We start from the raw sequence: 12,521 nt of genomic DNA, 5'->3' as shown, positions 1-12,521 counted from the left end.
GTCAGGCAGTGACTGATTTAGGCAGGAAGGGGAAAGATTTGCTGCTACACTTGGGGCCAAGGAGGCCTGTGAGTAGAACCTAGAGGCGTCCCAGGGGAGTCTCCAACTAACACCATGTCCCGACTCCCTATCCGTCCACAGCCCTTCCTCCTTGGACAAGGACAAGGCCTAATCTGGGCGCATTGAGACCTCCCTCCCCTATGCAGGGCCCAGAATGACAAAGAGGGTCTGTGCCCCCTTCCCTTTGCAGAAGCACAACAAATGCGCACACAGGCTCTACTTTCCTCTACCCAACCCCCTCTCCACTCCTGCAGACCCCCGCTTCCTGCAGGTCCCACTCCGGCCCCTCCCCGCTCCGTAGGGCACGTAGACCCGGATCCCCAGCTCCCGGACCCCTTCCGACTGCTCCCTTTGCCACTCGCGCGGCTTCCACTCCTGGACTCGGCTTCCACTCCTGGGCTTGGCCTCAGAGCCTCCTCGGTTGTCGGCCCTGGAAGGTGCCCAGCGGCGGCAGCGCCAGACGCGCCCCGTTAGCTCAGCGTCGCTGAGCATCCGCAGCCGCCACCAGGCCCCGCCCAGCGGCCGCAGCCAGCCAGGCCGCGCCCGGGACGACTGCAGAGCGCGGTGAGTGAGCGCGGCCTGAGGGAGGGACTCAGGCGTCCCGGGTCCCCGTCCTGCCCCTCCCCGGGGGCCCGACATCCCGACCCTCCGCTCCCTCTTTTTCTTTAGGCTCCGGCAGTCCGTTTTAGGGCCGCAGAGCCGCCTTTTAAAAACACACCCTGCAGCTCTTCCCTGCCCTGGGGCTTCGGGCCCACCAGCCCCTTGGATCCCTTCCCCTCTTGCAGGATCCAGGAATCCAAAGCCCCAAGCCACAGCCCCAGCCCCATCCTCATTAAAATTCTGAGTCCCTCCCTCCATCCAGCAGTCAGGAATGTAGGCCAAAAATATCTCTGCCTTCCAGACCCAGGCGGCTAGGCTTGCAACACCTGCTCTGAAAAGCCGAGTCTGAGCTTTAATGGTTCTATGATGATGATGATGATGATCTATTTTTAATAGAGCAGTCTCCTTATGTTGCCCAGGCTGGCCTCGAACTCCTGGGCTCAAGGGATCCTCCCTCCTCAGCCTCCCGAAGTGCTGGGATTACAGGCGTGAGCCACCGCGCCCGGGCTTGATTGTTCTTTTGAGCCAAGAATCTGGGCCTCAGCCTAGGCATCTTGTGGAGCCCAGGAATCCGGGCCCCCAACTCCTACTGCGCTAGCTCCCAGGAATTTTGCCCCCAGCACACCCCACCCCTATCCACTGATATCTGAGACCCGCGTCCAGCCCAGTCCCTTCCCCTGCGGCGCCCGGTGCCAATGGGTACTAGGGGAGCATTTTGCTGCCCCTTCAAGATCCTTAAATACAGGAATCTAGCCTCTATTTCTTGGGGAGACCCAGCAGTCAGGGGTCGTAGTCCAGAACCATCTAAAGCCCAGGAATACTGCTCTCAATTCTGCTCTCCCTCAGGGCTCCACGAGACAGAGATGCTAGCCCACAAACCCCATTGAACTGAGGGGCCTGGTCCCCCAATCCGCTGCGACCCAGGTGTCTTAAGGTTTCATCCAGCAAGGAAGGGGTGGGGGCGGAACAGACCAGGAAGGAGGGGCTAGGAAGGGAGCGGAAGAAAGGAGTGAGGTGAGACGGGGGCGGGGACCTGAGCTGGGGGGCTCTGTACTAAACAAACCCTAAACATGCGGGTTTCTATGGTAACGGTCTTCCCTGGCCTACCCTGGAGACTCCTCTAGGGCTGTGTCGAGGAGGGCAGCCCCCAGGAGTCTCCACGCCGCCAGCTGTTGTGTCTTCCTGTTTTGTCACCACGGCAACGGTGACCTCAGCCCTCCACCCAGCTCACTGGGTTGGGGCGGGAGCTCCACGTTACTTTTACCCCGGGGGGCGTGGTCTGCTCTTGGCCCCGCCTCAGGGCGGGGCTGGGATAGCCCAAGCTCGGGGAAGTCCCTGTCCACCGCCCTAGCCGGAGCTGCGCCCCGCCCCGGCCCCGCCCCCGTCCCGCCCGCGCTGGCTCCCCAGCCCGCCAACCCCACCCAGCCCTCAGACCCTTCCAGCTGCAGCTGTTGTCTTTGCTTCAGCCGCAGTCGCCACTGGCTGCCTGAGGTGAGGTTGTGGGGACCCCAGAGGGCGTAAGCAACAGTCTAGGGTCTTTATGGCCGGAGGGAGGAATGCGCTGGGTCTCAGAATGTCTGGGTCCCTAGAAAGACTGGGGCTGGGCCAGGATTCTTGGGGTTCTGCAGAGGAGAGGGCTGAGGACCTGGACTGTGGAGGTCATACGTCTGGAAGAGTGGGGAAGGGGACCTGGACTCCTGGGTCTGAGGGAGGAGGGGCTGGTGGCCTGGACTCCTGGGTCTGAGGGAGGAGGAGCTGGGCCTGGACTCCTGAGTCTGAGGGAGGAGGGGCTGGGTCTGCGGGAGTAGAGAGATGGGGACTCGTAGATGCCCTAGTTGGAGACTGGAATCTGGTACGTGGAGGTCCTTTAGGAGGCGAAGAGCTTAGGGTTAGGTGTCCTGGGTTTGAGAATGAGAATGGAAGGAATTCAGAATTACTGTCCCCCTGTCCAGGGGACAGACAGAATCGGAACTTTGGGCTCCTGAAAGGCCGAGGGAGAGGAGTGTTAAGATCCAGCCCGGTGCTACAAAAGTGCAGAAGGAGCTGGGAAAGGAGGAGAGGACAGGGCTGCGTCCCGCACCTCTGGGTGCCGAGAGCCGAGGCTGGGGTTCCGGGGCCCGATTCTGAGCGTGAGCGATGGGTGTGGCGTCTGGAGTGGACGAGGGAGGATACTGAGGGGCTGGGTGTGGCCCGGGGAGCCGGGTGCTCTGCGAGGAATTCCGGAGGGGTGTTTCCTCACCCTCCAGGCTCTGGCTGCGCATTCCTCAGCTCTGATCTCGGGCGACGGCTGGAGGCCGTAAGGGCGGGGTGGGCCCATCCCCTCCCCTTGGCGCGCCCCCCTCCCCGGCTAGCCCATGTTCCGCGGGGGACAGAATGAGTGACGCCCTCGCTCGTCCTCCTCCCCTGCTTGGGACGCGGCAGTAGCCCGCCTTCTAGAGCACGGGACTCTGGGCCAGTCCCGATTTCTTTCTCCTTCGCGGGTCGTGGAGGGGCGTGGGGACAGGCAGTGTCTGGCTCCTGGTGGAGCCTCCCAGGTGCTCCCGCAAGCCCCGAATGGCGATCAGGGAGGCCGTGGGAGGGTGGCTGGGCCTCGGGCCTGACTCCAGCACCGCGTGCAGTTTTCGGCCTGGAGCCTGAGCCCCTCAGAGGCCCGGGTCCCTGCCCACTTCGGTCTTAGAGATGCTCTTGGGGGGCTCTCAGCCTATGTTTATAGGGATCCAGAAATGCGGACCTCCAACCCTCTCCTAAGACCTGAGAGTCGGGGTCCCCACCCCCCGGAAATCCGGGAGAGGGCGGGCAGCCCGGAGGCGGGCGGGGGTCCGGGCACCGCCTCCTGGTCCCTGACACATTCCAGATGCCTGGGCCGACTCGAAGCCCTTATAAGGTGCGGAGACACCGGCTGTGGCTGGGCCGCCCGCCCCCGCAGCCGCCGCCCAGGGTTCTCCCGCCACTGCCGCCCGCAGCCCCGCCCCCGCGGGGTTAAGATCACACGCGCCCACGCCGGCCCGCGGGGCGTGCACTTTCGCTGGGTTCCATCCGCCGCAGCCCAAACAGTTAACTGAACGGGAGGGGTGGGGGGCGGGGCTTACCCGGGGTCACCGCCGGGGCCCTGCTGGGCTCCACGCCACGTTCCTGTCTCCGCAGGGCGGCAGATCCCTGGAGGGAGGAGCCTGTCCAAACGAACGTTAACGGCCTACCTCCCCTCAGGTGCTCTTACAGCCTGTTCCAAGTGTGGCTTAATCCGTCTCCACCACCAGACCTTTCTCCGTGGGTTCCTCTGCTAAGACCGCTGGTGAGTAGGCAGCAGGCCTGGACTCCTGGGTCTGAGGGAGGAGGGGCTGGGGATCTGGACTCCTGGGTCTGAGGGAGGAGGGGCTGGGGGCCCGGACTCCTGGGTCTGAGGGAGGAGGGGCTGGGCCCGGACTCCTGGATCTGAGGGAGGAGGGGCTGGGGTCTGGACTCCTGGGTCTGAGGGAGGAGGGGCTGGGGTCCGGACTCCGGGGTCTGAGGGAAGAAGGAAGTCCTGGACTCCTAGATCCTGGGCTAAGGACCAGGAAGCTTGGGCTCCAAGGAATAGGGTCCCAGACACTGAGGTATCTGAGGAAGAAGCGAGTCCAGGCCCTGGCTCCCTTGTCTCAGGGAGCTGCTGTCCTGCGACTGCCTGCCGGGAGAAGGTTAAGGCCTGTGCTGCTGCCCTGCAATGTGCCTGAAGCCGAAAGGAGGAAGTTACTTTCCTGTGGCTAGGAGAGGCCTTGGGTTTAGTAGTGTGGCTGCGATGAGACAGTTTACAGCCTGCGGGAAGAACTGGGCACCTGGTTTCTAAGAGGGCGGGCACTTGATTCCTGGGGGCCATTAGGACAAGGAGGTGAAAGCTGTAGATTTTGCAAGGACTAAAGAAGCAAATTGGTTTTCTGGAGTCTGGGGCATCTGGGATCCTTCAGGCTAAGGGCCCAGGGCCAGAGGTCTGACCCCTTATAACAGGACTGTGATGGGCAGGCTCACACCTGTAATCCCAGCACTTTGGGAGGCCAAGGCGGGCGGATCACTTGAGGTCAGGAGTTTGAGACCAGCCTGGCCAACATGGCGAAACCCCATCTCTACTAAAAATACAAAAATTAGCCGAGCGTTGTGGCGCACGCCTGTAGCCCCAGCTACTCGGGAGGCTGAGGCAGGAGAATCGCTTGAATCCAGGAGGCGGAGGTTGCAGTGAGTCAAGATCGCACCATTGCACTGCAGCCTGGGTGACAGAGCGACTCCGTGTAAAAAAAAAAAAGTAAAAAAAAAAACAACCAAAAAACAGGATTGTGAGGCCTAGAGAGAGTTCAGTGGAAGGGCTTGGGGTTCCTACTGGAAATCTGGGGAGCTGAGTTTCCCAGAAGCTGGGGGACCAGCTGGCTGGGTTTTGGAGAGAGAAGGTGGAGGTAGATGGATGCAGTATGCAGGAGTGTGGAGGGGGAGGCTGAAACTAAGCTTTTTTGGGTTGCAGTACTCCGGTCCTAAATCTCAGGTGGGAGTTAGACTGAGAGTGAAGGCTGCTAATCTCCAAGGTGGGGGGTAGGGAGAGGAGGGGGCCGCTGAGAGTTTAGGCTCCTTGCCAGAAGGGAGGGGAGGTCTCTTGGTTTTCCACGGCTGGGATCTCTGTGAGAAGATATCCTTTATCAGGAGGTTGGAGCTCTTATTAGATGTGGGTCCCTGAGAATGGAAGCCCGGGGAGGTTGGGCCATTTAGAGGCTGCAAATGTCTAGGTCACTGTTCGATGGAAAACGGAAGTTTGCTCACAGGGTCTGGGGTGCAGAGCTCTGAATACTGAAAGAAAAGGAAGTTGAGAGATGGGGTTTTCAGAGCCTGTGAAAGACAGCCGTTTTGTCCTGACACTTGGATTGTGGCAGGAGGCAGAAGGAGGATGCTTTATTTTTTATTTATTTTATTTTATTTATTTTTATTATTTTATTTTATTTTTTGAGATGGAGTTTCACTCGTGTCGCCTGGGCTGGAGTGCAATGGCGCAATCTTGGCTCACTGCAACCTCCACCTCTGGGGTTCAAGCAATTCTCCTGCCTCAGCCTCCCGAGTAGCTGCGATCACAGGCGCCCGCCACCACACCCAGCTGATTTTTGTATTTTTAGTAGAGACAGGGTTTCACCATGTTGGCCACGCTGGTCTTGAACTTCTGGCCATAAGTGATCTGCCAGCCTTGGCCTCCCAAAGTGCTGGGATTACAGGCATGAGCCACTGCGCCCAGATTATTTTATTTTTTTTGAAGCGGAGTGTGGCTCTGTGGCTCAGGCTGGAGTGCAGTGGTGCGATCTTGGCTCACTGCACCCTCTGCCTCCCGGGTTCAAGTGATTCTCCTGCCTCAGTCTCCTGAGTAGCTGGGATTGTAGGTGCATGCCTCCATGCCTAGATAATTTTTGCATTTTTGGTAGAGACCGAGTGTCGCCATGTTGGCCAGGCTGGTCTCCAACTCCTGACCTCAAGTGATCCACCCGCCTTGGCCTCCAAAGTGCTGGGATTATATGCGTGAGCCACTGCACCCGGCCTATTTGTAATTAAAAAAATTTTTTTTTTTTGAGTCAGGGTCTCACTCTGCCTCCCAGGCTGGAGTGCATTGATGCATCCCAGCTCACTGCAGCCTTGACCTCACAGGCTCAAGCAATCCTCCCACCTCAGCATCCCGAGTAGCTGGGACCACACGCACACACCACCACACCCAGCTAATTTAAAAATTTTTTTGGTAAATGAGGTCTCCCTAGGTTGCCCAGGCTGGTCTCCAACTCCTGGGCTCAAACAGTCCACCTGCCTCAGCCTCCCGGAGTGCTGGGATTACAGGCATGAGCCACACCCATGCCTGGCCACAGGGATGGTGCTGTAGAGTACAGAGTGCTAAATGGCTGAGCTACTGAGTCCCTGGGGGAAGGAGGGAAAGAGGGAAGCACGGTATCTGGAGTGGGAAGCAAACAGTGTAGTTGTACAGTAGTTAGGTCTCGAAAGAGAGAAGAATCTCTTGGGAAGGAGGAAAATAGGTGCCTAGACTCCTGGGTTCTGATACGGGTAGGGGAGGAGTGAGCCTTGAACTGGAGGGGACAGGCTCATCCCTGTATGCCCAAGACTGTCCCCCATTTGAAAACCCAAGGCTGGGCGCAGTGGCTCACGCCTGTAATCCCAGCACTTTGGGAGGCCGAGGCCAGTGGATCACCTGAGGTCAGGAGTTTGAGACTAGCTTGGCCAACATGGCGAAACCCCATCTCTACTAAAAATAAAAATCAGCCGGGCGTGGTGGCACGTGCCTGTAATCTCAGCTACTCGGGAGGCTGAGGCAGGAGAATCACTTGAACCTGAGTAGCGGAGGTTGTGAGCCAAGATTGTGCCAATGCACTCCAGCCTGGGCCACGGAGCAAGTCTCTTGTCTCAAAAAAAAGAAAGAAAAGAAAACCCAAAGCCCCACATCTTGGGAACTCCCTACTAGAGCTCATATTAATTTGTCCCTGGGGGAGGCAATGGCCAAGGGACCTGGATTCCTATGTTTGTGACCGTATAAGGACACTGTCTTTCCCCTTTTTGCAGCCATGCCAGTGACGGTAACCCGCACCACCGTCACAACCACCACGACGTCATCTTCGGGCCTGGGGTCCCCCACGATCGTGGGGTCCCCTCGGGCCCTGACACAGCCCCTGGGTCTCCTTCGCCTGCTGCAGTTGGTGTCTACCTGCGTGGCCTTCTCGCTGGTGGCTAGCGTGGGCGCCTGGACGGGGTCCATGGGCAACTGGTCCATGTTTACCTGGTGCTTCTGCTTCTCCGTGACCCTGGTCATCCTCATCGTGGAGCTGTGCGGGCTCCAGGCCCGCTTCCCCCTGTCTTGGCGCAACTTCCCCATCACCTTCGCTTGCTACGCGGCCCTCTTCTGCCTCTCGGCCTCCATCATCTACCCCACCACCTACGTCCAGTTCCTGTCCCACGGCCGTTCCCGGGACCACGCCATCGCCGCCACCTTCTTCTCCTGCATCGCGTGTGTGGTTTACGCCACCGAAGTGGCCTGGACCCGGGCCCGGCCCGGCGAGATCACTGGCTACATGGCCACCGTGCCAGGGCTGCTGAAGGTGCTGGAGACCTTCGTGGCCTGCATCATCTTCGCGTTTATCAGCGACCCCTCCCTGTACCAGCACCAGCCGGCCCTGGAGTGGTGTGTGGCGGTGTACGCCATCTGCTTCATCCTAGCGGCCATCGCCATCCTGCTGAACCTGGGAGAGTGCACCAACGTGCTACCCATCCCCTTCCCCAGCTTCCTGTCGGGGCTGGCCTTGCTGTCTGTCCTCCTCTATGCCACTGCCCTTGTTCTCTGGCCCCTCTACCAGTTCGATGAGAAGTATGGCGGCCAGCCTCGGCGCTCGAGAGATGTAAGCTGCAGCCGCAGCCATGCCTACTACGTGTGTGGCTGGGACCGCCGACTGGCTGTGGCCATTCTGACGGCCATCAACCTACTGGCGTATGTGGCTGACCTGGTGCACTCTGCCCGCCTGGTTTTTGTCAAGGTCTAAGACTCTCCCAAGAGGCTCCCGTTCCCTCTCCAACCTCTGTTCTTCTTGCCCGAGTTTTCTTTATGGAGTACTTCTTTCTTCTGCCTTTCCTCTGTTTTCCTCTTCCTGGCTCCCCTGCTTCCCACCTTTTTCTTTCCTTCCCAATTCCTTGCACTCTAACCAGTTCTTGGATGCATCTTCTTCCTTCCCTTTCCTCTTGCTGTTTCCTTCCTGCGTTGTTTTGTTGCCCACATCCTGTTTTCACCCCTGAGCTGTTTTTCTTTTTTTTTTTTTTTTTTTTTTTTAAGACGGAGTCTCACTCTGTAGCCCAGGCTGGAGTGCAGTGGTGCGATCTCGACTCACTGCAACCCCTGCCTCCTGGGTTCAAGCGATTCTCCTGCCTCAGCCTCCCAAGTAACTGGGAGGACAGGTGTGAGCTGCCGCACCCAGCCTGTTTCTCTTTTTCCACTCTTTTTTTCTTATCTGTTTTCTGGGTTACCTGTTGGCTTTCTTATCTGCCTGTTTTGCAACCACCTTCTCCTGTGTCCTTGGGAGCCCTGAGACTTCTTTCTCTTCCTGCCTCCACCCACCTCCAAAGGTGCTGAGCTCCCACATCCACACCCCTTGCAGCCGTCCATGCCACATGCCAAAGCATGCCTGCCCACCCTCGCTGTGCCTTAGTCAGTGTGTACGTGTGTGGGGGGGGGGGGGGGTAGCTGGGATTGGGCCCCCTTTCTCCCAGTGGAGGAAGGTGTGCAGTGTACTTCCCCTTTAAATTAAAGAAAAAAAAAAAGATATATATATATATATTTGGAGGTCAGTAATTTCCAATGGGCGGGAGGCTTTAAGCACAGACCCTGTGTCCCTAGGCCCCGCCTGGCACTCAGCCTTGCCAGAGATTGGCTCCAGAATTTTTGCCAGGCTTACAGAACACCCACTGCCTAGAGGCCATCTTAAAGGAAGCAGGGGCTAGATGCCTTTCATCCCAACTATTCTCTGTGGTATCAAAAAAAAAAAAAAAAAAAAAGGAGTCGGGGCCGGGCTGGTGGCTGACGCCTGTAATCCCAGTACTTTGGGAGACCAAGGCAGGCAATCATCTGAGGTCAGGAGTTCAAGACCAGCCTGGCCAACATGGTGAAACCACGTCTCTACTAAAAATACAAAAATTAGGCCGGGCACAGTGGCTCACGCTTGTAATCCCAGCACTTTGGGAGGCCGAGGTGGGTGGATCACGAGGTCAGGAGATCGAGACCACGGTGAAACCCCGTCTCTACTAAAAATACAAAAAATTAGCCGGGCGTGGTGGCGGGCGCCTGTAGTCCCAGCTACTCGGAGAGGCTGAGGCAGGAGAATGGCGTGAACCCGGGAGGCGGAGCTTGCAGTGGGCGGAGATCGTGCCACTGCACTCCAGCCTGGGTGACAGAGCGAGACTCCGTCTCAAAAAAAAAAAAAAAAAAAAAAACAGAAATTAGCCGCGCGTGGTGGCGGGCACCTGTAATCCCAGCTACTCGGGGGACTGAGACAGGAGAATCCCTTCAACCTGGGAGGTGGAGGTTGCAGTAAGTCAAGATGGCACCACTGTGCTCCAGCCTGGGCGACAGAGCGAGACTCCAGCTCAAAAAAAAAAAAAAAAAAGGAATCGGACGAAGAACCACAGGATGTTGAAGACAACTGTCTGAAGTATTTGTGAGGGACAGTGATGTGGCCCTCTGTGTTAAAAATAACGTGTCCTGCTGCGGCAGAGAGGAGAAGAAAATGGCCACTGCCCGCTTTCAAGGCAAGATCAGCCTTTTTTGTTTTGTTTTGTTTTTCTTTCTTTTTCCTGGCCATGAGGACAAAAATCACTGAGTGGCCTTTAAAGAGGGAAGTTTCTTTTCAGCTGTTCTCTTTTGCCCATAGGTGGGAGGGTGGGGATTGCTGCATCCTAGCTAGCGGAATGGCTTTGCTTGAATGTGTAGTGCACACGCACGGGTGTTTCTGTGTGCTAGTTGCTTCTTGCTGCTTCCTGCTTGTCTGGGGGACACATGCATAACGTGATATATATATATATATATATATAAATGTATAAATATATATTTTATTTTTTTTTAATTCCCTGGAGCTTTTGGTTCCTATCAGTTCCTGTTGTTAATCGTAAAACCCTTGTCCCTTCCCCCATTCCCGTATCCATCATGTTCTTTTTCTTTTAAATATCAATATAAAGTTAAAAAAAGGACTTGTGCTTTCTTAATGAGGAGGGCGGCCGAGCACGGTGGCTCACGCCTATAATCCCAGCACTTTGGGAGCCCAAGGCGGGCGGATCACTTGACGTCAGGAGTTTGAGACCAGCCTGGCCAACATGGTGAAACCCCATCTCTACAAAAAAGAAAAAAAGAAAAAAAAAGGCGGGGAGGACTCTCAGAGAGGGGCAAGGGCCAGATTCTTGGGTCTAGTGGGAGAATGGGGTTGGTGCCAAGACAACCTTGGCCTCATCAGAAGATACTAGCTGAGTCTGGGTCTTCTAAATGACTTCCTCAAACCAGGAGGGCTGGGTGGGTTAGAAATGAACTAGACTTCTCCCTCCTTGGAGTCTGTCCCCTGAGCACCTCAAAAATACAATGTCCCAATTTAAGTGAAGGAGCTTTCCTCCCCAGTCACCTCGTCCTCCCAGGCTCCCCATTTCAGTAATTGCCTCTCAGAGCTGAGAACCCAAGCACATGGTGGTACCTTCCCCCCTCTACTCAGTCAGTCCCTCATCAAACACTGTCTATTCTTCCTCCTAAATACCATTTCTACCGCCCTCTTCTCCAGGTTCCTGGCCCAGCTCAAGTTCCATTTTGTTTCACCTGAGCTATTGCCCCAGCCTCCTTCTCCATCCCACCCTGGCTCCAGAAGGATTCTTCCATCATGCAGATCTGATCCTGCCCTTCCCTGCTGAAGTCCTTCCATAGCCCATTGCCTATAGGCACTATCAAAGCCCCTGGGTCTGGCCTTCACGACCTGATCCCGCCTACATTCCCATTATCAGCTCCCTCCTTACCCTCCAATCTAAGCCTCTGAATATACCTGGTCAACAGAAGACCTTCATAAAGATCAAATGAGCTACTGCAACCAATCTCTGTCCCACAGAAGGCCATCTTGTCCATTTCTGTAGGGTCCAGCCCTATGGGGCTTAGCAGGTGTTCTCCCTGTGTGCAGGGATGAGAGATTGTAATAAATAAAGGCACAAGACAAAGAGAAAGCAGCTGGGCCCGGGGGACCACTACCATCAAGACGTGGAGACTGGTAGTGGCCCGTAACAGCTGGGCGCGCTGATATTTATTGCATACAAGATAAGGGGGCAGAGTAAGGAGGGTGAATCTTCTAAGTGATTGACAAGGTGAAGCAAGTCATGTGATCACAGGACAGGGGGCCCTTCCCTCTTAGGTAGCTGAAGCAGAGAGAGAAGGCAGCATAAGTCAGCGTTTTCTTTCAAGAAAGATCAAAGACTTTAAGACTTTCACTATTTCCTCTACTGCTTACTACTATGAACTTCAAAGAGGAGCCAGGAGTAAGGGAGGAGCATGAAAGTGGACAAGGAAGCCGGGCGCGGTGGCTCACGCTTGTAATCCCAGCACTTTGGGAGGCTGAGGCGGGCGGATCACGAGGTCAGGAGATCGAGACCACGGTGAAACCCCGTCTCTACTAAAAATACAAAAAAAAAAAAATTAGCCGGGCGTGGTGGCGGGCGCCTGTAGTCCCAGCTACTCGGAGAGGCTGAGGCAGGAGAATGGCGTGAACCCCGGGAGGCGGAGCTTGCAGTGAGCCGGAGCTTGCAGTGAGCCGAGATTGCGCCACTGCACTCCAGCCTGGGCGACAGAGCAAGACTCTGTCTCAAAAAAAAAAAAAGAAAGAAAGTGGACAAGGAGCGTGACCATTGAAGCACAGCACCACAGGGAGGGGTTTAGGCCTCCGGATGACTAGGCAGGCCTGGATAATATCCAGCCTTCCACAAGAAGCTGGTGGAGCAGAGTGTTCCCTGACTCCTTCAAGGAAAGGAGACTCCCTTTCGCGGTCTGCTAAGTAACAGGTGCCTTCCCAGACACTGGCATTACCGCTTGACCAAAGAGTCCTCAAACGGCCCTTAGGCAGGCGTGACAGAAGGCTCACCTCTTGCCTTCTAGGTCACTTCTCACCATGTCCCTTCAGCACCTGACCCTATACCCTCCGGTTATTCCTAGGTTATATTAGTAATGCAGCAAAGAGTAATATTAAAAGCTGATGATTAATAATGTTTATAATAATGATTGATAATTGTCCATGATCATCTCTATATCTAATTTGTATTTTGACCATTCTTATTCTAACTATTTTCTTTGTTATACTGAA

At 56.1% G+C, this 12,521-nt stretch overlaps 1 protein-coding gene across 2 annotated transcripts; it reads left to right on the top strand.

Annotated features, from left to right (window-relative positions):
- The first annotated feature begins 377 nt into the window (after positions 1-377).
- Positions 378-9,325, top strand: MYADM (myeloid associated differentiation marker). 2 transcript variants are annotated; one of them, XM_030819740.1, is made up of 3 exons: positions 378-624; positions 3,868-3,952; positions 7,225-9,325. In XM_030819740.1, the coding sequence occupies exon 3, from the start codon at positions 7,227-7,229 to the stop codon at positions 8,193-8,195; it is 969 nt and encodes a 322-aa protein (XP_030675600.1). In that variant the 5' UTR covers positions 378-624; positions 3,868-3,952; positions 7,225-7,226; the 3' UTR covers positions 8,196-9,325. The 2 variants fall into 2 exon arrangements, with proteins under 2 accessions (XP_030675600.1, XP_030675599.1); XM_030819739.1 differs by lacking the exon at positions 378-624 and adding an exon at positions 1,141-2,151.
- The last annotated feature ends 3,196 nt before the right edge of the window (positions 9,326-12,521 follow it).

The sequence above is a fragment of the Nomascus leucogenys genome, chromosome 10, assembly GCF_006542625.1.
Source record: "Nomascus leucogenys isolate Asia chromosome 10, Asia_NLE_v1, whole genome shotgun sequence".
Lineage (NCBI taxonomy): Eukaryota > Metazoa > Chordata > Mammalia > Primates > Hylobatidae > Nomascus > Nomascus leucogenys.
This window is presented reverse-complemented; position numbering and strand designations above follow the sequence as displayed.